The sequence below is a fragment of the Miniopterus natalensis genome, chromosome 15, assembly GCF_054644295.1.
Source record: "Miniopterus natalensis isolate mMinNat1 chromosome 15, mMinNat1.hap1, whole genome shotgun sequence".
Classification (NCBI taxonomy): Eukaryota; Metazoa; Chordata; class Mammalia; order Chiroptera; family Miniopteridae; genus Miniopterus; species Miniopterus natalensis.
This window is the reverse complement of record NC_142095.1, coordinates 32,511,969-32,539,803: the sequence shown is the minus strand read 5'-3', so window position 1 is coordinate 32,539,803 and position 27,835 is coordinate 32,511,969. Positions and strand designations below refer to the sequence as shown.

General features: G+C 45.6%; 1 protein-coding gene across 16 annotated transcripts in view; it reads right to left on the bottom strand.

Annotated features, from left to right (window-relative positions):
• ATP2B2 (ATPase plasma membrane Ca2+ transporting 2) overlaps window positions 1-27,835 on the bottom strand; it is a 119,629-nt gene that overhangs the window by 25,690 nt on the left and 66,104 nt on the right. For 15 of the 16 annotated variants that reach the window (XM_087824639.1, XM_087824635.1, XM_087824638.1 and 12 more), the window contains 3 exons: window positions 26,771-27,013; window positions 6,327-6,568; window positions 4,880-5,114 (listed from right to left, as the gene is read on the bottom strand). In XM_087824639.1, coding sequence (XP_087680765.1) covers window positions 4,880-5,114; window positions 6,327-6,568; window positions 26,771-27,013 — 720 coding nt within the window. The remainder of the gene's footprint in view (window positions 1-4,879; window positions 5,115-6,326; window positions 6,569-26,770; window positions 27,014-27,835) is intronic. The other variant, XM_087824647.1, reaches the window with a different exon arrangement.

The following is a 27,835-nucleotide window of genomic DNA, read 5'->3' as shown; positions in this document are numbered from 1 at the left end:
GCAGAGGGGGTGCATGGATACAGACGCAGTGGGGTGGGGTGCAGTGGGCATCTGGGCATGAGGGGGAGCTGGTGTTGGGATAGTGGGATGGATGGGCACCCCACCATGACTTTTGGGTCTGATACCTTAGGGGTCTGTGACTTGCCTCAAATGTGGGGCAGACCTGGAAACACCTGGGGACCCTGGCCACCTTGAAATACTCCACTTGCTTTCTGGGCAGTGGCCCTCCTAACTGGACACCTTTGTTGGGCTTCAGCCCTGTCCTGCTTCATGCTCTTGTGTGCTGTGCATCTACATTTCCCCCTTCGCCAGACGTTTCCTTAGGCTTTGGCTCTGGAGGGAGGGCACTGCCCATTGCTCGAACCCTCCAGGGGGCTTGGCACAGGGAAGATGCTCTGTAAATGTGGGACATTGTGAACCATCTCTTGCTTAAATCCCTTGAAGTCTGAGCTGGAACATGTGATTTTATACACAGCCAGCTGGGTGGATTTGCATGGGGACATGCAACCCTTTCACAAGTTAGCTCCAAGATCTGTTTCTGGCCTTTTTCTTTTAAATCCAACTGGGGTATTCTCTAGTCCCCAACACTGAGCATCCCTTCCCACCTCCTTGCCTTTGCCTGTGCTGTGCCCTCTGCCTGGAATGTCCCCTTTCATGGGAAATGCTCTCTACTCATGAAGCCATCCTTGCTTCCTCCAACCCCAGGGGACACTTCCTTCAACTGCTCTCAGTACTTCCTCCTATTGCCGCTCATTCATTTATTCGGCAAGTAGCTATTGAACATTTAACGGTTCTGGGCACTGAGGATCCAGAGATGATTAAAACTCAAGCCCTAGAGACAGCAATCTGGTCGAAATATGCTTTCTACATAGATAAAATAGCTGTAAAATTAAAAAAAAGATTCCTTCTTTTGCTAAAATTATCCTAAATATTTCTCACTGAGGAAAAACAGCCAGGAAATGGGTGCTTCCTGTTTTCATTAAATAAAGGCTTTTAAACATCTGCTGTTTCTGGTGACAGCCGTTGTCTGTGACTCCAAGGGCTCCAACACCCCCGGTTAACCCAGCAAATCCCAGACCAGCACTCTCCCGACGGCTCTATCTAGGCTGGCCTCAACCAGTCTGGGAAAATGTACCCGTGGTAGCGTCCTATGGTGGTTTTTTTTTGGCAAGTCTCTTTTTATCAGTTCTGTCCTTTGTCTTCCTGAGGGAAGAAGGCAATCTGAGATTCTCCCCCTTGACAGATGGGGAAACTATGGAGCCTGAGTTTGTTTCCCTGTGGCAGCTGTAGAACGAATCTGAACATGCTTACAGGACCCCACACGGGGTCCAAGCTGAGGTTTGCACCCTGGCCGGCCTCGAGGTTGCCCAGGAGAACCTGACACAAACACACTCACTGTAGGCACAGACACTGGGGTCATCCAAGACACTGATGAGGGTGGCTGCCTCTGAGTGGGAACCAAGGCATTGGGGGTGAAATAGGGGCTACTTCACCCTGTCTATGTCATTGAGCCTTTTGAATTTGACTCCACCTACAATAAATTAGTTAGCCTAAAAAAAAAATCAAAATCAACACCTTCCAGTCTCCTCAGGCCCTGTGTCCCCTCTGGGAGATGCTGAATCAACAGTTTAGAGCTTTTAAACCTTCAAGCAGTGTCACCAGTAACCCTGCTGTCTCCCTTACTTGTGAACGTCCAACTTCCTCATTGTTTAGATGGGGAAACTAAGGCCCGGAAAATGATGCACCGAGGTTTTCTGTGAAGGAGTTGGCAGGGGCTGGATTAGAACCCATGTCCCTTGACTGCTGTGTCACGTCTGTAAGTCATTGCTCTCTAACACAGCTTACAACTTCCAAATCTACATCCTGGGGGTGAGCCAAGTGAGATGTGCCGACTGAAGGAAGTGAAGAAAGGCGTGAAGGTAAGGCTTCCAGTCAGCTGGTTCAGAATGTGAGAGCCTGGAAAGGGCCTAAGGGGCACCTGGGCCAACCTTCCATTTTACAGATGAGGAGACTGAGGCACAGAGAGGGGAAAAGGCTTGCTAGTGGCAGGATTGGGGCTTGGACCCAGGCCCATTTTCTTCACTGTAGAGGCCTCCAGGATGAAAGTGCACCCAGTCCTCTGGGTGGAACAGCACCCCTCCCCTCCCCCCACAGCCTGAGCCTGAAGCCTGAGCCTCTGGATGCTCATGCTGTCAACAGGAAATGCCGGGGACCCGGCTCAGCCCCTCTCAGGCCTCCTTTCTCCTTTCCTCACCCTCCTGATTTAGAGCTACTTGCCTTTTCTTTTTCTGTGGCACCCAGGAGAAGGTCCTGGGGCAGGAAGACAGAAAACTTGTTCTCACCTGAATTTGTTCAGCCACTTAAAACGAGACTTTGGGAATATCACTCTCCCTGTTTGGGCCTCAGTGTTTTCATCTGCATATTGGGGGTGTGTGGAGGTGTTTGGGCTGGATCAACAGTGCAAACCTTGAGTCACACCCTTCTGCTTTAGTGGAATGTGAAATCAGTTTAGTGGGCGGTGACCAGCATTTAAAAAGGAAAAAAAGAAATATAAGAGAATAGAAAATACTTAAGTGCATCATATTATGTTGTGAGATTCTTATTTTGGTTAAGCATGTGTGTTTACTGAGTCATGACATAAAATACACTTCTTATTATTGCAGTCATGGCCAAAAACATGTGTGTCTGATACTACTTTCCATTCCACCTCAGCGTGAGGCAGGGTGGTGAGCCAGGAGCTCTGGGTGTGTGGGGCTGGAGAGGAGTCTGGGGATGGGGAGGACAGGGGAGTCACAGGCTGGCCTCATGCACTGTGTAGGCACAAGTCTCCATGGCTTGTGAGGAGATAACACATCAAGGCGAAGCCTGAACCCAATAGCAGCTGGTAATGAGCAGGCGTCCCGCAGTGGGGCTGAAAAATGGCCTGTCTGTCCAGGGAGAGATGCAGTCTGCAGGAAAACACATCTGGCTCTGGTGCCAAGCACCAGGGCATTCATTGCCTTTGCTGTGTTAGGCTCTGGGTGGGAGTGAGAAGGTCTGTGCGTGTGTGTGTGTGTGTGTAAGATGAGCACCAGGCACAATGTTAGAAGGTTGGGGTTCAAGTCTCATCCATTCTCATTCATTCTTTTCCCAAACACTTATCTAGCACCTTCCTTAAGCCAAGTTCTGTATTAGGGACTGCTATGTGTCACTGGGCCCAGAATAATGCATCTACTGGGGAGGAGCAGAAAGGAAGGAGACCCACATTTATGGACCACCTATCTTGTGCCAGACAGCCTTCCTGTTGCTTACTGTATGTACATGATCTGATGAAATACAGTATCCCTGGGTGTGTGTGCGTGCAGAATACTATTATCCAATTTATAGTTAAGAAAATGGAGGCTCAGAGAGGTTATGTAACTGGTTCAAGGTCACACAGACAGTAATGCTAGGACTCAGGATCCCAGGTCTGTCTGATGCCTGAGCTCACACACTTAACTCCTCTCCCTGCCGCCTAAAGGTAAAAGTCCAAGTCTGTAAGTAACCTTGTTTCTTTTGGTCTTTGGAACCAACATTGTGGCTGGAAACTTGGTGAGCATTCGTCTACCTCCTTTCACTTGAAAGAAGGGAAAACAGAGGCTCCAAGAGGACCAGGGAATGGCCAGAGGCTCCCAGAAAATGGAGTCGGGGCAAGTGGGGAAGATTGAAGTTCCCTTGGTGGAGGGAGGTGGCCCGTGGGGCACTGTCACCAAATCCTGTAGATATGGCCAATCTGGACCCAGCCGGGGCCTGGCCAGAGGCTCCCAGAAAATGGAGTCGGGGCAAGTGGGGAAGACTGAAGTTCCCTTGGTGGAGGGAGGTGGCCCGTGGGGCACTGTCACCAAATCCTGTAGATATGGCCAATCTGGACCCAGCCGGGGCCTGGCCGGGGAATCAGGTCTGGACCCAGCAGCTGTGTTAGTCCTTGGAGGAAGGGGAGGCCGGCCCCTCCTGTGCCTTGCCTCGTGTCCTGAGCGCTGACCTCTGGGCCCTGCAGGGTAAGCTGACTCACTCTGCCTGCCCACATCAGTGTTTTGGAGATTTGAGGTAGCTCCCTCTTCTCCCCACAGCCTCTTGTTGGCCTGGGCAGCCTGACTAACCACACACATCCCATCCTTCCCAACCCTGCAAATCCCCAGCACTGAGTTTTTGGCACAGATTCAGCTAAAGAAGACTGAAGACCTAGTGTAAGCTGAGCACTGCACTAGGTGCACTTAGTACATCACCTGCCTCGATCCTTATGGGGAGGGGTGTGCTGCCGTCATTCCCCTACCCTTCAGTGTGAGAATCTGACCTTCCGTTAACTTTCTAGCTCTGTTCCCCTGGAAACCTGATAAAGGTAGACTGTCAGCTGTGACCCTAGGCAAGCCAGCGAGTATGAACTGATTGATAAACTGGATCTGGACTGGGAGAACTCTAAATGCTGATGGGGACACCACACTTGGGGTTTTCCTGAGCCTGGTAACCTTTGTTACTGGCCGTCTTCTTTGCAGGGACCTAGGAATCTAGGCCTATGAATTTGTTACAGGAGATCCTGGCTCCTGTGGGGCAAGGGGCTTCTGAAACAGGGCAGCACTCACGCCTGTGCCTTGGGGGCCAGTGGGAAGGTCTTGGGTGGTTGGGCGGACGGCTCCAGGACTGCTGGCATGCTGTGGGTTCTGCTTTATAACCTGAACAGATAGATGCCAAGTTTGGCCTATGCTGGCCTGATGAGTCTGATGTTTAAGAGGAGGTAAGAAGGCCCTAGGGCTGTCACGGGGTAACTGAGGCTCAGAGAGGTGAGGCGACTTATGCCAGGTCCCCCAGCCAGCTGGACTCCCAGTCTCGACCCTTTTCCCTGATCTGCTGGTGGGGGGCCTACCTCAGGCCGCACGGGGTCCTCGATGCCCACCACGCAGATGCAGGTGAGGTCGTTCAGGATGTCATTCTCATTATCCCAGTCAGGCTCGGGGCTGCTGGGGAAGTCGCGGTAGGCCACACAGATGGTGCGGAGCCCGTCACAGGCCATGGGCTCAATCACCTTCTTCACCATCTCATCACGGTCACGGGGCCGGAAGACCCGGGGCTCGCCTGCCCCGTTGAGGATTTTGCAGCACCTGGGGGAAGGCAGGACGGAGATGGGTAAGGTGCAGCCGAGGGCCCAAGGGTCTTTCCTCTGACTGGCTCAAGCTCACCTCCCTCTCCCCAGTGATGCCCAGCTGGCTGTGGTGGGTCATCCAGTGCCTGTCCAGTCCATCTCCCATAACGCTTCGGGGCTGGTCCATGGCCCCAGGCAGGGATAAAATTGGGACCAGTCAAAAAGAAATCAGTCAGCTTTCTTGTAATATCTGCCCCAGTCCACTCAGCAAGAGCAGGTTTACTTTGATCGGTTTTATATTCACAAGATTTCATCTGAAAAAAGTCCCACAGCTAAAATGGCATTTAAAGGGCATAAAACATAGGCTAGAGGTTCTGTTTTGTTTTTTTAAAATCCTCATTCGAGGATATTTTTGCCATTGCTTTTCAGAGAGAGTAGAAGGGAGAGAGAGAGAAATAGACACATAGATGTGAAAGAGACACATTGATTGCTTGCCTCCCGCACGTGCCCAGCCAGGGGCCAGGGATTGAGCCTGCAACCGAGGTACGTGCCCTTGGCTGGAATTGAACCTGGGACCCTTCAGTCCGCAGGCCAGTGCTCTAACCACTGAGCAAACTGGCTAGAGGTTCTTGATGCTGCTTGCACATTAGCACGGCATGGGGGGAACATTGAATAAATAAATACCCATGTGTGAGCCCTACCCCAGAGATTCCAATTCAGTTTATCTAGGGTGAGTCCAAGAATCAATGGTTTTTAAAAGCTCCTTGGGGTGATTCTAGTGTGTAGCCAGGGTTCAGAGCCACTAGGCTAGACCCATCCCCTCAAGGTACATGTGGGGAAACTGAGGCCTGGAGGGGGAGTGACTTGGTTAGTTCTCTAGGCTTATTTCTGGCACCTGGAGTTAGAGGAGGCTGGCTGACAGTGAAAAGCACCACCATCGACCAACTCTGTACTAAGGGAAGTGAAATAAGAGAAATCTAACTGATAATGCATAGAACTTCCTATTAAGAGAGGAGGAGGAGGACTCTGTATAGAGATTTTTAAGAGGAAATAGTGGAAAAAACACTGGGCAAGGGGCCCTGGAGGTGGTCTTGCTGTGGAACGGTGGGCAGGGCCCTCTCTGAGCCTCTGGGTACCAGATGGCTCCTCTGGCTGGGCCCAGTACAGTCGGAGCTGTGTCACCCTACGGTCCCCGCTTCCCACACCCCAGCCCGCTCCCTGTGCCACTTACTTCTTGAGCACGATCTCAGATGCGCCCTTGCTGTACATGCGGAAGCTCTCGTCGGGCAGCTTAATGACTGTGCTCATGGACTTGCGCACAGAGTTGAATGTGTACACTTTGTACAGCTTCTCCTCTGGCATCTGGCTGCGCACGGCCTCGTAGTCCTGCTTCAGGTCCAGCACGAAGCCCAGCAGGCCACACTCAGTCTTGTTGCCCACCTGCCGAGGCAGTGCCCCCTCCTTCTCCGGTGGCTGTGAAGACAGAGGTGGGGTGTGTGTGCACAGGAGGTTGCCTCTGTGGTCTGAGGGGTGGGGGCCAGCCTCTGGCCACCCCTTCTCCCCTCAGCCAGCTCTTTGCCCTTCCCCTGCACCCTCAGCCCTCTGCATCGCAGACACAATCCTGGCTCTGGATGCAAGGAGTTATGCAAGATCAACTTTTTAAAAAATTATGAGCTATTTCAAACATAAAACACATGATAGAGAATATTAAGAACCTTAGCATTATGCCATATTTGCTTCAGATTTTTCTTTTCTAAGAAGGAAAATAAGACAGATAAAATTGAATCTCCCCCCATGTTCTCTCTCCATCTGCATAATCCACTCCTTGTCCCAGAAAGAACCTCTGTCTTAAATTTAGCATTCATCGTTACCTTGTCTTTTTTTTTTTTTTTCCTTAAACAGTGGAAATTAATTTTCCCACAGTTCTGGAGGCCAGAAGTCTGAGATCAAGGTGTCAGCAGGGTCGTTTTTTCTGAGGCCTCTTTCCTTGGCTTGTAGATGGCTGTTTTCTCCTTATGTCTTCACATGATCTTCCCTCTATACATGTCTGTGTCTTAATCTCTTCTTATAAGGACACCAGTCATATTGGATAAGGGCTCACCCTTATCACCTCTTTAAAGACACTATCTCTGCATATAGTCACATTCTGAGGTACTAGGAATCAGGACTTCAACATAGGAATTTAGGGGGTCACAATTCGGCTCACAACACTTTCCAATAGGTATTAATCTTGACCAGTGCAGAGCAGTCATGGGACTTGACCATAAAGCTTTCCTCCTGCCTCTACCCTGCCCTGTCTTATCATCAGTAACAATGTCACTCCCTACCTCCCTGCTCCCTGGGATCACTTAGTAGCTCTCTCTTGTTCTGATGCAACTAAGCCAGGCTGGTATTCATGTAGGCCTGTGATTCTCCATCATGGTTGGACCCAGAATCACCTAGGAAATTTGCAAACTCTTTAAAAAATTTTTTTCAATTACAGTTTACATTCAATATTATTTTGTATTAGTTTTGAGTGTATGGCATAGTGGTTAGACAATCATATACTTTATAAAATGTTCTCCCTGATATTTCCAGTACCCAACTGGCACCATACATAGTTATTATATTATTGACTATATTCCCTAAGCTGTATTTTACATCCCCATGATTATTTTGTAACTATCAATCTTTACTTCTCAATCCCTTCACCTTTTTAACCCAGTCCCCCAACTTCCCCGCCCCCCTGCCAACTATTAGTCTATTCTCTGTATCTATGAGTCTGTTTGTTTGCTTATATTGTTCTTTAGATTCCACATATAAGTGACATCATATGGTAATTGTCTTTCTCTGACTGACTTATTTTACTTAGCATAATATCCTCTAGGTCCATCCATGCTATCACAAATGGTAAGATTTTGTTCTTTTTTATGGCTGTTTATTATTCATATTTTTTATCTCTTTTTTCCTTTTACTTAAAGAAGATCCTTTAACAGTTCTTGTAATACTGCTTTGGTGGTGATGACTCCTTTAGCTTTTTATTATCTGGGAAGCTCTTTATCCATCCTTCAATTCTAAATGATAGCTTTGCTGGGTAGAGTAATCTTGGTTGTAGGTCCTTGCTTTTCATTGCTTTGAATATTTTGTGCCAATCCCTTCTGACCTGTGAAGTTTCTGTTGAGAAATCAGCTGATAGTCTTATGGGAGCTCCCTTGTAGGTAACTAACTGCTTTTCTCTTGCTGCTTTTAAGATTCTCTCTTTGCCTTTAACCTTTGGCATTTTAATTATGATGTGTCTTGGTGTGGGTTTCTTTGGGTTCTTCTTGTTTGGGACTTTCTATACTTCCTGGATTTATATATGTCTATTTCTTTCACCAGGTTAAGGAAGTTTTCTGTCATTATTTTTCAAATAGGTTTGTCACTCATGGAGGTGTAGAGTTGTAATCCAGCATGATCTGAAGTTGTCCACCAGGTGCACTGGCTCTGGGGCCTCCTGGGAGGTGCAAGGTCAACCACCATCTGTGCCTTGCCTAGGGCTACCTGTCACGAGCTACAGAGTTATCTGAAGATGGCTGCTACTTGTGCTGGGCGTGGAGGTGCCTATAAGAGGCCAAGCTGCAAACCAAGGCCAGCTGCTGCTAGTGCCAGGCCTGGAGTCACTTAGCAAGAGGTATGAGGTACACAGAGGCTAGATGCTGCTTGTTTGAAAGATTTTAGGAAAGTCCAAAGCATGAAGCAAGAGAGATCATTTGTATGGAAAAGCCACTGGAAATAGCTTGGGTGGGCCGGAAAGTTGGGTAGGGCAGAGTCTCAAGGAATCATCAGGGTGGGGCTAACAGTGTTAGCAAGGTTGATGCAGACTCAGATATGGAGCCCACCTTTGGGCTCTGGAGGGAAGAGCTCAGCAGGGGAACAACGTCCTCTGCCAGCAGTTCTGTCTGGGAGAAAGCTGCCCCTCTAGCTCTCCCTGATGCCAGACAATTTAGTTGCTCCCTGTATGTCCCTGGTGCCTTTTGAGCTGCTGCCCCAGTGCTGGAGCTCAGAGCAAGTGAGTCTGAGTTAGTCTGTGCGTGGGCCCTTTAAGAGGAACACCTGCAGGGACTCATAGGAAGGACTAAGCCTTAGACCCTAACCGCTCACTCTTAGTTTCTAATCTGTAAAATGGAGAAACTGGAGCAGACGACCTCCAGCTGAGAGAGAAATCAACCCTGTGCAACCCTTTCTGCCAAGTGGATCATGGTGAATGATGGTAGGCCAAGGCAGAGTCGTGTGGGTGAAAACAAGGCTCAGAACCCCCTCCCTGCTCCCACACCATGCCAGCTACATCCCCAGTATCACAAGCCTTGGAAGGCTCCCCTCTCCCAAGCTCTTGGGTGGGATTTGATGTGAAAGCAAAGGAATCTTTGGTACAGCTTTCCATTTCTGATGTTTGGAAAAATAAATTCTAAGCTCTCCCTTTTCTCTCTGCAGTATGCTTTTATGTTGTACTTTTAAAATTTATATATTTATTTATTTTTAATTTTATTTTTAAAAACAATTTTATAATTAACCTTCTGGTGATTTCCAGAGTTTTATTTATTTTCCACAATAGTTTCTTTCCCCCTCCACTAATGAAAGAAATTGACGACACAGAGGACTTAAATAAAAATGCCTAATTACTTATTTGCCCAAGAGAGCAGAGCAATTATGCCTGCAAAACACCCGGCATTTTATTACCCTCTGTGAAATATTTTAATTTTCCTCTAAAAGGATTTCAAACAATCCATGGCTGCAAATGGCAGAGCTGCCTCCCCCATAATTCAACATAATTCAATTTGTTTCTGTGAACATGAGCTCTGAAATCGCGTACATGCATTACCAAGAAGCAGGGGCCCATCCTTTTCTCTTTTCATTTTTTAAATCTTGACAAACCCAGAGGTTTTGCTATTTCCAAGAGCCTTTTCATCTCCAAGGCTCCAGTTCTGTAAGGGAGTTAAGGTGTGGGTATTGTTCTGTTTTGATGGACAGGAAGCAGGCCCAGGAGGGAAGTGACTTGTTCATGGTTACAGACCTGCAGACGATAGGCCTGGGGCTTTCCCCAAGCCTCCTGACTCCCTGAGCAGGCTTCCCCGTGTGGGCACTGAGCCCTTTAAGAGGGCTTAGTGCAGCCACAGCTGTAACTTTGAGAGGACAATTCATGTTCCTGTTTTGGGATACTGGGGAGTAAATACATCCAAGATCAATAAATGATGACTTAAAGAACTACAAGTTATAAATAACATCTGCAAAAGCGAGATTAAAAAATATAGCTGGCATGTATCACCTCACACCCATTAGGGTGACAATTACAAAAAAATAACACAGAAAACAAATGTTGGTAAAAATATGGAGAAACTGCAACCCTGTGCACTGCTGGTGGGAATGAAAATGGTGCAGCTGCCTTGGAGAACAGGATGGTGGTTCCTCAAAAAATTAAACGTGGAATTACCATATGATCCAGCAATTCTACTTCTGGGTATGTACACGGGGACTTGAGATATTTGTACACACATGTCCATAGCAGTGTTATTCACAAGGGCCAAAAGGTGGAAGCAACTCAGGTGTCCATCGACACATGAATGGATAAAGAAAATGTGGCCTGTACACATGAAGGAATATTATCCAGCCTTAAAAAGGAAGGGAGCCTGACACGGCTGCAACATGAGTAAACCTGAGGACATTATAAGTGAAATAAGCCTGTCACAAAGGAGAGACACAGTAGGCTCCAGATACCTAGAACAGTCAAATTCATAGAAATAGAAAGTAGAATGGTGGTTGCCAGGGGCTGTGGGGAGGGAGAAATAGGGAGCTAGTGTTTGATGGGCAGTTTCAGTTTGGGGAGATGAAAAGTTCTGGGTTGGATGGTGGTGACGATTGTAGAACAATGTGACTTAATGCCACTGAACTGTGCACTTAAGATGGTTAAGATGATACATTTTATGTTAAGTGTATTTTACCACAATTTAAAAAAACCCTAAAAAATCTCCCCAAACAACCCAATAACTGTAGCGTGACACACTGCAGCAACTGCAACACGATGCTGTTTCTAAGAGCATCTCAGAAAACGCCTTTCTGCTCACTGGCTGTGCCAGGTGGCCTTGCCTCCTCACTGGCTCCTGATGCCTGGAGGGACCAGCCAGCCTCCACAGCAGCACAGTGACCATTTTTTGAATACCGACTCTGCTCACCACTTCATTAAGCTCCTCATGTGTATCACCTGGTTGTGGGGGGCAGGCTGCTGTTATTCTCACTTTACAGTTGTCCACACGAACGGAGGCCCAGAGAGGTGAGGCCACCCTGCTGGTAAGTGGGCAAGCTGGGATTTAACCCCAGGCGCTCTGGGTTCTGAGCCCCCAGCACGTGCTCGCCCAGCAGCCCTGCCTCTGTCCTGGCGTGTGCGGTTGCTCATTAACTAGGTGGCTGGTTGGAGAACGGTGGAGAGTCCGTGGCGGGTGGGTGGGCTGTGTCTGCCTAGCTTATCTCTGCCTCCCACTGTGTGGTACCCAATGAATAAATGAATACTTTAGTATGTGTGTGCTGGGGAGGGTGCTGCCAGCGGGAGGCCAGATGGGATGGAATTTTGTGAGAATTTTTGCCTCCAGAATGGTCATCTAAAGTAGCTTCTTGGGTGCCAGGCCTAATGAGGAGCATGAGGTGGCAGGGCCATGCCAGGGAGCCACAGAGTCTTCCTCAGAGCCTGGGAGGCAGGACGTTGGTGTGGGCGCCCAGGATGGCAGTGGGGACAGGCTAAAACCCCTGTGGAAAGCAAATTCCTTGTGGACCTTCTCAAGCTCACCAATGCATTGTGCATATGTGTATGTGGTGTGTATATGGTGTATTGTGCATGTGTATAATGTGTGTAGTGTGTGGTGTAGTGTGTGTGTGTGCGTACATTGGTGTATGTGTGTGATGTGTGGTGTGTGTGTGGTGTGGTGTATGTGTGGTATGTTTGTAGGTTGTGCTGTGTATGCATGTAGTGTGTGTTGTGTGTATATGGGATGGGGTTTGGCATGGTGTATGTGTGTAGTGAGTGTGTATGGTATAGTATGGTGTGTGTGTGTGTGTAGGTTGAGGGGGGGATGTAGGGATTAACAGCTCAGTTAAAAATCGTAATTTCCCAACTGGGGTTATTTACTTTAAACTCTTCTCCCAGAGATGGTGTTTGCAAACCAAACCAAACAAAATAGAAAACAAACAAACAAAAAACAACCAAAACCAAAACACACAAAAAGACACACACAACCCAAAACAGTTGCTGAATTCAACACAGAGGCCCCTGCCATTTCATATACCAGAACTCCACTCCGCACTCCATCTTGATCTTAATGCCCTGCAAAGTCACTTCCAGAGTCTTCCATGCCTCTGGCACCCTTGTCTTGGCCAGAGCCAGTCTCAGAGTGTGGCTTGACTCAGGGGACTTTGAGGCTCATTCAAACAGTCAGTTGAGCCAGGAGATCTGAGTTCAAGAATTGTCTGTTTCCCAGAGTCACTACACCCTCCTCCCTCCTCCTTGGTGCCCTGGTTCTAAGATTATGGGGAACACAGTTCAGCAGATCCTTCCTACCTTTTGGGGGTTACTGGGGCTCTCTGGGCATGGTAGCCACCTCAGTTTAGGAATAGGGTATGCTGAGCACCTGGGGTTTCTAACTAGGTGAAGTTGGCTTATTTATTCAGGAAAACCATCCTGCCAGGAAAGTGCTTCTAGCTCCTTCCTTTAGAACCACTTCAAAGGCTCCAGGGAGGTTTGTTTTTCTCTTAATAGTTTATGTTTTCAGAAATATGTCATAACTTTCCAACAACTTAGCTTCATAAGCGCCCATCCTCAGTTTAATAATTCAAATGTTAACAGTAGTGTCAGCCTATTTTAAAAGAGGGCTCATAAAATATGAAATTAAAGGTCACTTAGGTGGTTTCAGTCCGCAGAATAAATGCGGGCAGACAAGGAGAATGTTTTCCCAGGAAAGCACAGTGCCTCAGAAGTCTGAGGAAGGAGCTACTTCCCTCTGAAGCTCAGCTGCGGCTCTGAGAAGCAGCAGGGCGAAGAGAAGCTGGAAGTCTTGATATTCAAAGAGTCGGAGATGGCAAAGGAAATCTGAGGGGGTGCCCAGGTTTCTCAGGCAGGGAAGCAATTTCTGACTAAAAGATGATTCATGTAGCCTCCCTCAGAGGGCAGGTTTAGTTCCTAATGATTAGGAATAAAAGTGGAAAGAAAAAAGCTCCTGCCATCCTCAGAAGGGATAGGGCATGGGGCTGAGACTGGAGGGTCCTCCCAGGCCGCTCTTCCTGGCCTCCCCGCCCACAGCCTGGGCCCTCGTACCACCCTCTACCCATGTGTGGAGTGGTTCTGAGCACTTATTAAGGGCTTGCCTGCTGCTACCGAGCTGCCCCCAGCCCCGCCTCTCATTATTCCAGCCTAGAGAGAGACGTGCCGGGCCACAGACCACCACATTTCCTGAAGAAGCCATACATCTTCAGGTTCTGGGCCTTTGCAGGGCTGTGCCCCCTGGGCCACTTGGTAAACTCTACCAGAATTCTCCGGGCCCAACTCTGCCACTTGGTTGTCAGGAGCCGCCATGGGCAGGTTACGCGATGCTTGTGCGGCTCAGGGTTTTAATCTGCAAGGTGGGAGTGGTCATATCTGCCTTGATTACCTGGAAGGGGTGTGGAGAGTAAAGCAGACAGTGGCTGGCAAAGCAAACGACAGAGGTAAGGCTTAGACACAATCACAGAGGTAATAAGAGTAATAGCTTGTGTGGACCGAGTGCTTGCTACATGTCAGGCACTGTGCTGAGAGCTCCATACATATTTCTCATCTGATCTTCACAGCAGCCCTGGAACTGCCTTAAGGCAAAGGTGCAGCCAGATGAATTAGGCAGGGAGTGGTGGGGGTGCACTGGCTCTGGGTCCCACAGACCTGGTTCCAGTCCTGGCTCAGCCTCTTATCTGCTCGGGGACTCTGGAAGTGTTCTATAACTCCTCCCAGCCTAAGTGTGCATACGTATGGATTAAAGATGTGATGTCTCCGACTTCATGGGGTTGCCGTACAAGGCAATACGGTGCACGCATGCAGCACTGAGACTGGCTAAGTGAATGTTGGTGATTATTTATATATTCACTTTACAAGCTAGAAAACAGAGGCTTGAAGAGGTTAAGTAACTTGCCAGGGTCACGCTCAGCGAGTGCTGGAGCCTGGAATTTAAATTCTGGTCTAATGGACTTCAGAGCCAAAGCTCTTAACCATCGCTTCCTGGACTAAGGATCAGAGGAATCCTGGCCCAGAGGAAGCCTGATTCTAACTCCCCTAACCCATGGGGTGGCTTGGCAAAAGCTCCTTCTCATTTCCGGGCCTCAGAGTAAAGTGAGGGGGCTGGATCAGGTGGTCTATAAGGTCTGTGAATCCATGTAGGTGACATCCACACAACCTATCCTTGCAAATATTCGTCTACTGTGCTATTTTTTTAAAGAAAAGAATGAAAGGCACTAGCTAATTGGCAGATCTCTGCATCAATGAAAACCAGAGAGCTCAAGGCAGTTGCAGAAGAAATCAGCTCAATAAGCTGGAGGTGCCGAGAGAGCACTAGTGTTGACCTTGGGACTGGGACTAGGGTCAATGCCTACACTTTTCTGCCACAAGAACAGGAAAGTAGAGGAAGAAATATCAGTCCTGTCCTGAGCTTCTTATTAATTCATATTCATCCATCCACCACCTACATATTCATCTATCCATACATTTATCCACCCTCCATCCCATCCATCCACATTATCCATCCATCCATCCATCCATCCATCCATCCATCCATCCATCCATCCATCCATCCATCTCCCTACCCATCTATCCATCATCCATCCATTTCTCTCGCTACCTACTCTTCATCTCATTGCCCGCTCTCTCTCTCTCTCTCTCTCTCTCTCTCTCTCTCTCTCTCTCTCTCTCTCTCTCTCTCTCTCACACACACACACACACACACACATTTATTCACCAGTCAATTCACTTATCTCACCTACCCAACCAGTACTTCCTAAGAGCCTAAGCCAGGGGCAACAGAGACGACTCAGCTGTGTCTCTCACTCAAAGAGCCCACCAGCTCCATCAGACAGCACGAAGACACAGAAGAATTGGTGTCTTCGTGGAGGGGGAAATACAGCTTTACTTAGGGTCTTATTTTCCCAGGCCAGGCTCATTTACCAACCAAAGATGAGGGGTAGTATGGGGAAGACATTGCAGGTCCTTCCTGCCCTGTCTCCTCTTGCATGGTTTAGGATGTCCTGCAGTCCAGATTTCCCAGCCTGGTATGGTGGCGGCTGGACTTCTGCCCTGGACTGAGCAGCCCCTGCCTCTGCTCAGGCATCCTCTGGGTCTAGAAGGGCAGCCCCCAAGAGCCCCTTTGCCCCAAATGGCTGGCAGCCTCTGGCTGTGAATCTGACCCTCTGGACCCCAGGTCTTCTTTCCCAAGACCACCATAGGCTAAAGATGCCACAGGATTGGTTTCAATGACCAAGACACCCTACTTAACAGCTGTCTTCAGGATACCTGTAAGTTGGCTTTGTCACTAATTGGCTGTGTGAATTTGGGCAAGACCCTTTCTCTCCGCAGCCCTGATGTCTCTGCTGTCTATTTATTTACTGGTTAGCCTTTGCATTGCTATAAATGGAATCACCTTCAATGGGAGGTTTTATTGCTGAATAAAGAAAATACTGATTGTATCACATACTGAATATGTGCCTGGCATTGTGCTAAGCACATTCCACTTAATAACTCACTTCATCCTCACAATAATCCTACTATTTACCCCAGGAAACTGAGGCAGAGAGAGGCTAAATAATTTGTTTACATTCACACATCTAGTGAGGGATTTGAACCCAGACCCTCTAGATCCAGAAGATGAGCTTTAACACCACTCATACCAGGGGGCTCTGCTGTCCCTTTCATACTGATGACCATCAGCCCCAGCAAGGAGAGTCATGTGGTAGGGTTCTTTTAGGAAACACCCAGGAAGAGAGGCACAGGGATCCTAGGATGCCAATGTTCAAGGCACAGAAAGGGACACTGATGACTAAGAAGTGACTTGGCCTGATTATAAACCAAGTCTGTTAGTTCCCAGGTCCCCAACCTTTATCCTGTCTCAGTAGTTACACCTTCTCTGCAGGTGTGTAGCTGGCTGACCGACCCCTGACCTTTCAGCCACCTGAACACAGCCTCAATCAACCAATCTGGTAATGAGATTTTAGCTTTGTCTGCAGCGCTGTGAAACACCGCCTAATGGAGACTTATCACTGCGGTGGTGTTGCTGCAGCCCTCCTGGCGGGTCCCAGAACTCCCTTTTACTGCAATTGCATAACATATATCTCAATCCAAGCCCACCTCACAGGGCTCTGCCCACGTGGCCGCCCCTTCGCCCGAAGCCTGCTCTGGGACTCACCCTGCTCCCTGTCTGCCACATCTGAAGGATAAGGTCATTAAAAGCATCTCGGTTATTTTAGAAAGTCCTGGAGAATGGAACAGAGCACAGTTCACCTCCCTTGAATCCCAAATTGGGGTTGGGGGTAGGGGTGCAGGGGAAAGACAAAGAGGCCATCATTTCTGGCATCACCCGCAGGGTTCTCTCACTGTCTGCGTGCCTTCCCTCGACCTACTTTCTCCCTTTGTCGGTTCTGCCTCCCTCAGCCTGAAGCTCTGGGGTGCAGTTCCTGCAGCCTCAGTGTATGGAGGGAGGAGCCGCCTCCTTTTCCTCCCCCCACCAGCCCTCGGCCCTTGCTGCTGACTCAGGTTCTCCTCCCCATATCAATAAAGCTGCTGGCAGCTCCCAGAACCCACCCTGATCATGAAGGTTCGAGCTGGCTCAGGGGCAGAAGGGCGAGGGCAGGGCTAGGGCACATTTGGAGGGTTAGCAAAAAAGCTCAGCTGTTCACCCAGATGCGCCCACTGCAGAAATGGCCTACATCTGGGTGCCAGCTGACTTCTGGATGGACAGTTCTATTTCTTGTCATCCAAATGCTCAAATGCTGGTGAGTTACAAAAAGGCCACCAGTGCCATTGGTGGTGGATTGTGAGGGATTCGAACCCAGGCCCTCTGCCCTGAGACTAAATACCATAATTAGTCTCCTTACTGAACCCATGCCCTCTGCAAAGTGAATCTGAGTTCCTCCCATTAAGAGATGGAGTCTATTCCCCCACTCTTTGAATCTGGGCAAGTCTCTTGACTTGCGTTAGTCCATAGAATGAGGCAACGTGACAAGGGGAACAAGACCAGTGTCAAAAGACAACAGGCCCAAAGTGGAGTCACTGGTGCTCAGCCTCTCCCAGGAATTTAATCTTAACCAGTCAATCTGGAATTTTCTGGTCAGCACTAGTGAGGGCATGCGCCTGAAAGCCCCTCTGTTTCCCACAGGTAGGGAGGTTACCTGAGCCTGAAGCAGCCCATTCTTTTCCCTCTTCTGCCAGTACAATCCTTCCGTTCTGTACAGCTCCTCGGAGCTCCTTTCTACTTGCTGGATGGGATGCTGATTCATGAATCACTCATTAAAGCCAATAAGACATTTAAATTTTACTCAGTTGAATTTTTGTTATTTAACAAATTCGGTAGCAGCAATGGTATCCAAAGTGAACTTCTGATGGCATCCTGGGACCATGAGAAATATGAGCGTGGTACCCCATAAACCCTTTGAGTTCCTTGTCTTTCGCACCATTTCCGAGGGCTGCTGGTAAGTACCTTTTGGTTCTGGGCTCTGCTTTCTTTGCATTGAGCTACTGGTCGAATTTGCCGTGCACAGTTCCCTATTTGATTGGAAACTCCAGCCCTTGAGTCTGTCCCAAGATCCACCTGGGAACTGTAGGGGCAGTTTACAGTTTCCCATTTATGTGGAGACCCCCAACCTGCAGTCCCCATTTGTCGAGGTTTGCTGGTTCGATCCTTTCCCTGACCCCCGGATTCCATGTAGGGAACAGTTGGTGGCTCTGCCTGAAGTTGGACTGGGTCCAACTTAAAATAAGGGACTAGGTCTGGATTGGATTGGGCTTGACTTGAGTTGGACTGGGTTCAGTAAGTAAAGGTTGTTGCTAATGGGAATCTTGGAAGCCACAAAAATCATTGGGAATTGGTTGAGCACTTAAGAGCTATTAGAAATTATCAGGGGGAACACTTTGTAAAGTATAAGATTGTCTAACCACTATGCTGTCCACCTGAAACTAATACGAAATAATATTGAATGTAAACTGTAATTGAAAAAAAATTAAAAGACATAAATAAAGGAGCTATTAGAGTGCTCACCACCTAACTCTGAGACTCCCATGTTAGGATAAATTGGTCACAGGACTGGTTTGATTGACCCTAGGTCAACTTGCCAACCTTAAGAAAATTTCCATGCAACAAGGGGCACTGTAAAACACTACACAAGCCCCAGCCCAGTAGCATGTCCCTTTTAGTTATTATTTTCGCTTTGAGAGACCCAAAAGCTCTGCTGAAAAGAGATGGAATCCTTGAGATCTAAAGATTTAAGCACACCACCTCCCAGCACACCTACTTATTTAATTATTTATTTAATATATTTTTATTGATTTCAGACAAAGGAAGAGAGAGAGAGAGAGATAGAAACATCAATGATGAGAAAGTCATTGATCAGATGCCTCCTGCACACCCCCTGCAGGAGATCGAGCCCGCAACCTGGGGATGTGCCCTGACCGGGAATCAAACCTCGATCTCCTGGATCCTAGGTCTATGCTCAACTGCTGAACCATGCCGGCCAGGCAGCACACCTGCTTATTTTATAGCCAGTAACTATGGTTCTGGAAGCTATAAATATCTACAAAAATGGCAAAATCTTACTAAGCTTGTTTTGTGTTCCGAGAGCTTGGCTTGGTAACTGTCAGGTTGGAGGCCCCAAAATACAGCCAGACAGAAATATGGATTGTACTCCATTTGTGGCTAGGGTCCAAAGAAACTGCCCTGAGCCCTCAGAGGTACTACAATGGTCATTAGGAAGAGTGTCCCAATGAGATAAGATCATTTAACAAGTGCACTTGAAAGTAAAGGTTCTCAAATTAAACAGAATGGGATACCTACTTTAACTGGCATGCAGAATCTTCCAAAAGTGTACAAAATTCCAAAATAGTGTCATTGAAAATTTCATTGCAAAAAAGCTAATGAAAAAAATTAGAGAGAAAAGACGTACCTAAAACAAAATAGTATAAATGGACGCGACTCTGTTGCTCCCTCTGTTCTCCCTTATTTCACACTTATTCTGTAACCCCGAGCCCGAGCTGTCTGCCCTCTCCGCAGAGACCACAGACCCTACCACCCCCGCCAGGTTACGGCCTTACAGGCGCCTCCGTGTCTACCTTCGGAGGAGGCCCCCACCCCCCCCTCCCAGAGTCAATGAGCCTCTGAGGAATTCTCTGGTAAACTGCTACACTTTTCCCTAAACCAGCCAAAAGGAAACTAAAAGTAAAATAAATTTAAAAAACCTTGCCAAATACTGGCAAATATAGTATCGGAGCTGTATTCTCTGCTTTAAACCCCACTCACAACTGCAGATGGGAACCTGGGAACACTGGCAGAAGCTGGCTGAAGGGAAAATTCTTACTCGAGTTAGCTCTCCCGGGTCTCTGTGTGCAGTACCCAGTAGAGAGAGGAAAATAAAATTTCTTTTACACCCTCTTTGGGGATCCCTCTTGAGTCCAAGGGGTTGTTCAACACTGCCAGAAATATTTGTTGTTGTGTTAATCTTCAGCCAAGGATATTTTTTTCATTGATTTTTAGAGAGAGTGAAAGGGATGGTGGGAGGGGGAGAGAGAGAAACATCGACATGAGAGAGACACATTGATTGTTTGCCTCCCAAATGTGTTCCCAACCGGGCCAACTGCGGTGGGGATAGAACCTGCAACCCGGGTATGTGTCCTTGACTGGGAATCAAACCTGAGACCCTGCAGTGCACTGGCCGGTGATGCTCTAACCACCAAGGCACATGGCCAGGGCTGACAAAAATATTTTCTGTTTGTCCTGAAGAAAAACTACAAAGTAGCTATGTGGTTAAAATTTGGCTGAATGGCACAGCCTGATAGACAAATGTTTAGGCCATGTCCTCTAAACTCAAATAAAAACTACGTACCCAGAGGGGATTAAAAACCTTTTAAGGCCCTTGTAAAAGGATTTGTGGGCAGATCAATCTATGATGTCATTTAAGTTGCAAACCAGTTCCTTGGGGGATTGAGAACAACTGTCCTTATCTTACACATCGTTGCCAAACTAGAAATGTACTAAGTAGTTCTAGAGGCAGCTCAAAGTTCACCTATTTCTTTTAGCAACCCCCAAACCTCCCCTATTTATCTCAACGGCTTGTAAATAGTGGCCTTGGGAAACCAAAGTCCTTGGAGGAACTTGCATTCCTTCCCTGTGCCTTGGAGGTATAAACATTCTGCAGACTTCAGAGGTTGCTCTTATCAGAAGGAAAACGAAAGGCGGAAAGGTCATTTGAAATTCAGGCAAATGAAAAAATCATGTGCCCTCTACACAGATATTAGTAGGAAAAACTTTAGTCATCTGGGCAGATAAACTTAACTTATGCTGTAGCTATGTGGCCTTTTCGGGCTCCAGATGTTATTACTAAAATTAATTTGTAAAAGAGCTCTATTTAACTGGCTTAAAAAAGCAAGCATTTATATAAATTTAGTATTCATAAAAATTCTAGAAAATGTAATAGAAACTAACCCAAATGCTTTTCAGGTTCATGTAATTTGGAAAAATATTTGGGATTAAAGCTAGTTTAAGTATGTTGATTTAATTAAAATAGACATGTCTTTAGAGTTATTAGCTTTGAATACAACTCATTTTACCTGGGTTTATGAGTCAAATGAGTTCATGCTATTTCTCTCTCTCTCTTTTTTTTTTTTTTACTATGTCTTTATTGATTTCAGAGAGAGGACGGGAAAAGGAAAGAGAGAGAGATAGAAACATCAGTGATGAGAGAGTCATTGATCAGCCGCCCCCCTGCAGCCCTTAACTGGGGATCGAGCCCACAACCCGGGCATGTGCCCGGACCGGGAATTGAACCTCGACCTCCTGGATCCTAGGTCAATGCTCAACCGCTGAGCCATGCCCGCCGGGCAAGTTCATGTTATTTCTTACAAAATTTGTCAGCAAGAAAAATCAGCTTGGGCCCTGGTGAGGTGGTTCAGTTGGTTGGAGGTTCATCCCATACACCAAAAGGTTGCAGGTTCGATTCCCCGTCAAGGGACAAACCTAGGTTGAGGTTTTATCCTGGTCGGGGTGTGTATGGGAGGCAGTTGATCCATGATTTCTCTTTCACATCGCTGTTTCTCTCTCTCCTTCTCTCTCTCTCCCCCTCCCTCCCTCCCTCCTTTCCTCTCTCTCTAAAATCCTCAGGCAGGATTTAAAAAAAAAAGAAAAATTAGCTTGGGATAGTGGCCGACTTTGTCTAATGTCTGATAAAGTTTTGTGGGTATTCTAAACATAATTCTCGAGAGCAAGTAAATTACACAGATGTAAGCAGGATAAAAAGTTTTAAGATGAACTTTTAAAATAGTCTCCCCAAATCTTTTTGGTAACCATAAACCTTAAAGTTTTGCTTAGTTAAATAATGAGTTAAGTTAAATTCATTGACTATCCAGATCATTTCCAAATAAGATAAAATACTGAAACATTAATTGATGAACATTGATTTGTCTACTTTTGGTTTCCTTTTACAGAGGAACCAAAGAAATTTGGGTCTTTTAGTAAATATGTCTTGTACCACATTGAAAACGTACTATGAGAAAGTGTATGTTTCTAGAAATTATAAAAAGCATTTATAAATTTTCCCAGCCCTGGAATGTTAATGTAAAAGGCAGTTCACAATTGTTTATTTCTTTATTTTCATTAGAAATTAAGATTTTTAAGGGATATGAATTCTAATATATGTAATTATAACTAATGGAAATAACAAGGAAAACATTTCTGTATGCAAGGAAAATAAAACATGTGTTTCCAGTGAAAGAAGGCGTAACAAATGGAAATGCATTTTGTTGAAAAAGAAAGTAATTTGTCCCAAAGGTAAAACTGGTTATTATTTCAAAATGGGAAGGGGAAAAAGAAATAACAACTTAAAAATAAAGTTGTAAAGGGAGAAAAAGAGAAAGAGAATTTTACCTTGTGCCTGCAATTTGGCTAAAAATTAAATTTGTTGTAAGGGCTTAAAATAAACTTTACTATCAATAGTGTATGTAAGTGAAACTAAAACTTAGTTTTCTTTCATCTTCGAAAAGGGTAAAGTTCTCTTGTACTATTTGGTCTGCTCCTGACAGGATTATGAAAGGTTTTCCTTCTATTTTAAAGTAATCTGCCTAGAAAAACCCCCAAAGATCTCGAGTCTTGTCAAAAGAATCACCTACGGTTAGGTGGGTGCTAGACTTATGAGGGGATCAACTTGTAGGTTATATAAATATCTAGTCACTATGCTGTATGCCTGAAATGAATATAATATTGAATGTGAACTGTAATTGAAGAAAAAACTACCTATGTTCCATGTTGTCTTTATCAGGTCTTTGATTACTTAAGTGAGTCTCCTAACTAACCTAGTCTTCTCAATATTAAAAAAGCTAAGTTTTGCTCAGAACTATACAACCTTATAAATTTGCCTGGAAAGTCTTTCATCTTCATTTTGGTTAAGTAGATAAGTATTGTTTCACAGTGACCTATAATTCTACTTAACCAAGTGTTAAAATTTTTTTTTTGGTATTTTCGACAAACTTCTCAAAAATCAAATCCTAAATGAAGCTTTTTTGACCTTGAATTAACTTTGGGATTTTCCAGAGGGTCCTGGAACATCTCGAAAGATTTACTGTCCCTCCTTATAAAAAAGGAGACAAACTAATTAGGCTTATTTAATAAGGTAAAGTCCTATGGGACGCATTATCAAATAAGTAGAGCTAAGCCTTCTTCATGGTGTCTCTGAATGGGTATATGTTATAAGTGTTTCAAAAAATGTGTGAAATTCTTGGAAGTCTGATATGTCCTGATGTAATGTCATCAGTCATAATTCCTGTTATCATCTTAAATTGTTGTATATTATAGAAATAACCAAATTTCCTTGTCAATTCCATTATAATGAAATCCTATCAGACCTGTAATAATGGGCATTTTAAAAGTCTTTTGTCATTTACGGAGAGCTACTGTTTTACTCTGGTGCTTTTATAAAAGGGTTCCTGCAAAAGCGCTTCCTCTTCAAAGGGGTTCATGGACAGAACTTGGACAAATACAGTTTCTGATAAACTTTAAGATCTTCCAATGAACTGGGTAAGAATTTCTGGAACTAGTGGAAAAACTGGATTCAAGCAGAGCAAGAATTAATAACGTGGGACTGAATGAACTGAGGAGAAGAATTGTAATTCCTATGACTTCTTGTTTGAAGCACTGCTGGTCCGCTAATGTTTTGCTTTACCAGATTTAAGGAAACTTTTCCCCTTAGACTATCAACAATTTGGTAAAATATACCTAGGTGAACAAAAATGGGACACTTACTTTTTACCCCCTACCTTATCCCTCCAGAATTGTGAAACTACTGAGTTCCTGACAACGTAGTTAGTTATTTGCATAAGTTCGGTAAGAATCTGTTCTTATAACAGGACACAAAGGGAAATATTGGTTATATTACCAAGGCTTTGACTAGAATGTCATATTTGAGAAAGATGTGTGTAGACTAGGTATGACTAGATGATTTTAAGGCTAATAAATCCCCATGGAAAAATTGGCTGGTACCTTGCTTATAAGGGAAGCAATCCTCCAGGGAGGCAATCACTATTCTTGCTGCACTTACGTAAATAATCAGGCCAAGTCTAATGCAAACAAATTAGTTTTGCTGTGATTAACTTTGGAAAAAAGAAATGGGGATAATTGTAAGGAGAAAAATTTTGTTTGCATCTTTGTTTAAGATTCTAATCCTTGCCACTAACCAAGCAAAGTTAATTGTTGAGGTTTTGTTAGATACCTGTAGATTGCACTGGGTCTTAAATTTTGCTAGTTTTCTAAAAGATTTGGCTACGGTATTCAAACTAATGCTTCCAATTTTCTCCCACCCTCTGATTTGGAATTACTAAGAACAAAGGCTGCCCTTAAATCTCTGGGAAAGGACTATACCAGGTCCTTCCCGCTACCCAGATGGCGGGCAGACTTCAAGGACTCGAGCCTCGTGAACACATCTCACAGCTAAAGAAGGCTCCACCTGACATCTAGTCCGGTACAAATGCTGGAGACTTCCGCATCAAATTGATTAGGAAGAGAATTAGCTGACGTCCATGAAAACTGTTTCCTCCCAAGACACTGAGTCAAGACTTCATACTTTAACTAAATATGAAACCCTCACTTCTCTTTCTTTTCTTTACTCTGGCATTGGCCTGGAAAGATAACTCCATAATCCATATCTACCAGGACATTGCTAAGGGCGGTAACCTCTGGAATTTGGAACAACTTTTTATTTCAGGTTAGGAGATTTACAGAATGCACTGAAAACCTAACTGACCCCTGGCTTGAACAGGCAAGTATAATAATCCCTGCGACTGAATCCATTAAGAGTATAACCTTGGTGGAAGTGGTCTGTGCCCTGTCAGGATTTATCTCTGTCTATAACAGTCATGATTTTCCTTGGGTCTACGAATGCCTAGGTGGCTGGTGCAAACTGGATAACCCCTCTTGGGTTATCTAACCGAGTCCCTAACTGTTTACAAACAAACTGAGATACCTCATTGGTCAACTCCACTGGATTTACATTGTTGAGTCAGAAAAGGCCTACCAGGAGGCATTCATAACTCAGGATTCACTTCCTTTGGCAAGGCCTTACTTCCCTGGTTAGGAGTAAACGTGAATGAGGTTATGATTAGAAACCTCTCCTAAACTCTTGAAGATATTGCTGAATCCACTGCTAAGATAATAGCTGCCCAAGAAAAATCTTTAGACTCTCTGGCCAAGGTTGTTCCTTATAGTAATATCCTTATCATCTTTTAGCTGTGCGGAAAGGTGTATATATGCTGTGGTTAACGCCGACCTATTGCACCTGGATTAACACTTGTGAGGAAGCTGAAACTCAGTTACATAAGATCACTGAGCAGGCCACTTGGCTTAAAGAGTGATTCCTTCAGTAGGGTCTTTCTTTGACTTATTTGATTTTGATTGGTTTAGATCTTGGGGACCATGGCTCCAAAGTACACTCTAGATACTGAGAATTATCCCGTTTAGAGTAGTCACAGTAGTCTCCCTGGCATGCTATATTCTCTCAAAAGTTTAAAGTGCACTAGGCGCTAGCCAAGCAAATGATCTCCTTAAGACTGGAACACCAGAAAAAGAATGAAGAGAGTGACTGACTTCAAAATTGTGAACCTGAATCTGTGGACTGTGAGTATCATAGAGATTCTGAAAAATAAAGTCATGACCTGTGAATCACACAGAGGATCAGTAAAAGCTGCGAGAAACACGGAGTGGTTAATGTCTTAAAGTTTTATCACATCTCTCACTTAAGCTGGGAGTCTGGTTGAAAAGGGGAATTGTTAGAAAAGAGATAGCAGGCCCAAAATGGAGTCATCTGTGCTAAGCCCACATCACCAAACCAATACTTAATAACTAACCTAATGGCAGTTTTACCCTCTCCCAGGAATTTAATCTTAACCAACCTGGAATTTTCTGGTCAGGGAATCCACCTGGTAGCCCCCTTCTGTCCCCCATAGGTAGGTTACCTAAGCCTGAAACAATTGACTCTTTCCCCTCTTCTGCCTATAAAAGTCTTTGATTTTGTACATTTCCTCAGAGCTCTTTTCTCCTTGCTAGATGGAATACTGCCTGACTCATGAATCATTCAATAAAGCTAATAAGATATTTAAATTTTACTCAGTTGAATTTGCGTTATGCAACACCAGACAAGCTGGAGGAGGTGGGATGACACCCAGCAGAGAGGAGCCATCTAGCAGAGGCCATAGTCATCAGCCTACAGTCCTGCCAAGACCAGCAGAGCCCCACCTAGTCCAGAAGAACCACCCAGCTAAGCCCAGCTCGAACTGCTGACTCACAGAATTGTGAGCTAAATATAGTTTTGTTCTGAGCCACTACGTCTTGGAGTGGTTTGTTATGCAGCAAAAGCCAACTAATAAAAAAAGTTTTTTACAACAATTTTTTAGGGGATGGGTAATGACAGGATTTTAAAAAGACAATGAAGGGAGATAAATGGTGACTGAAGGAGATACGACTTTGGGTGGTGAACACACAACACAATACACAGATGATGTATTATAGAATTGTACACTTAAAACGTATGTAATTTTATTAACCAATGTCACCCTAATAAATTCAATAAAAATTAAAAAAACACTCTATCATAAAAAAGATAACACACATACACACACAGGGTGAGGCAAAAATAGGTTTACAGTTGTTTGTCTGCAAAATAATACAACAATTAATAAATAACACAAGAATAAACTCAGTGTTTCATGTACTTACAACCGTAAACCTACTTTTGCCCCATCCTGTATTTTTGGTCATACAAACGTAACAGCTAAGTTAGAGAATCAAGTCACTTACTATCTGACCACCCCAAATGCATCAACAGGATTTAAAAATATGAGTCACGTTGCTCAACCCGCCCAGTGCTTCTGCATCCCCCACGGACATTGCTCTCGGTAGTGGAGCCCATGCCACTTACCAGAATTTTGGTGGTGTAGGCGCTGTTGATGGCGATGGCGTTGACCAGCAGCTCCATGGTCTTGGCGTTGATGGAGCCGGGGTCGGGGATCTCCTTGTAGTGGACATCGCCAAGGTAGGCCTGCACTACCGTCATGCGATTGGTCGTCAGCGTGCCCGTCTTGTCCGAGCAGATGGCCGTGGCATTGCCCATGGTCTCGCAGGCGTCCAGGTGGCGTACCAGGTTGTTGTCCTTCATCATTTTCTGGGGGGAGGGGCAGGTGAGAGGGTGACAGTGAGGAGAGGGAACTGGGGTGCTGGGGTGCTGGGGGTACTGGGTGAACACGTAGTGAAAGAGGAAGGGCTGCGGCAGTCTGTCCCTCTGCTTTTACACATGTGGTTTCCGCAGCCTCTGACACCTGGGCTCCTTTGTGTGTGCCACCCTTTTCTTCCCCATTACTAACTGAGCCACTTAACAGAGTTGGCTGCCCTGGCCGGTGTGGCTCAGTTGGTTGGCGCATTGTCCCCTACCCTGAAAAGCTGACGGTTCCATTCCCGGTCGGGGCACTTACCCAGGTGCGGGTTCAATCCCCAGTCGGGGCGCCTACGGGAGGCAACCAATTGATGTTTCCGTCTCACATTGATGTTTCTCTCTCTCTCCCTCTCTCTTCCCATCTCTCTAAAATCAATAAAAGCATGACCTCAGGTGAGGATTAAAAAAAATAAAAGAGTTGATTAATCGACTCTATTAATTTGGATTAAAGAGTTAGCCTACATTTTTAATGGAAAAAATAGGGGTAAGGATAAGTTAAGGTTGGGTCCCCTCTGATTACTTCAAATATTTTTCTCTTACACCCTAATATAAATAACTATTTTTTATTTATTATGAATTTTCTCAAATGTACCATTTTTCACTGGTGCCTGGTTTTCGCTGTCACTTTGGTTTCACCAAAAGTAAATACATTTTGGGGATATATGTGTTTATAGACATAGGGCGAAATCTGGAAAAATATCAAATTATTAGTGTCATTATCTTTGGGTGGTAGAATTATAGGAGATTTTTATTGTCTTCTTTAAAAAAACTATA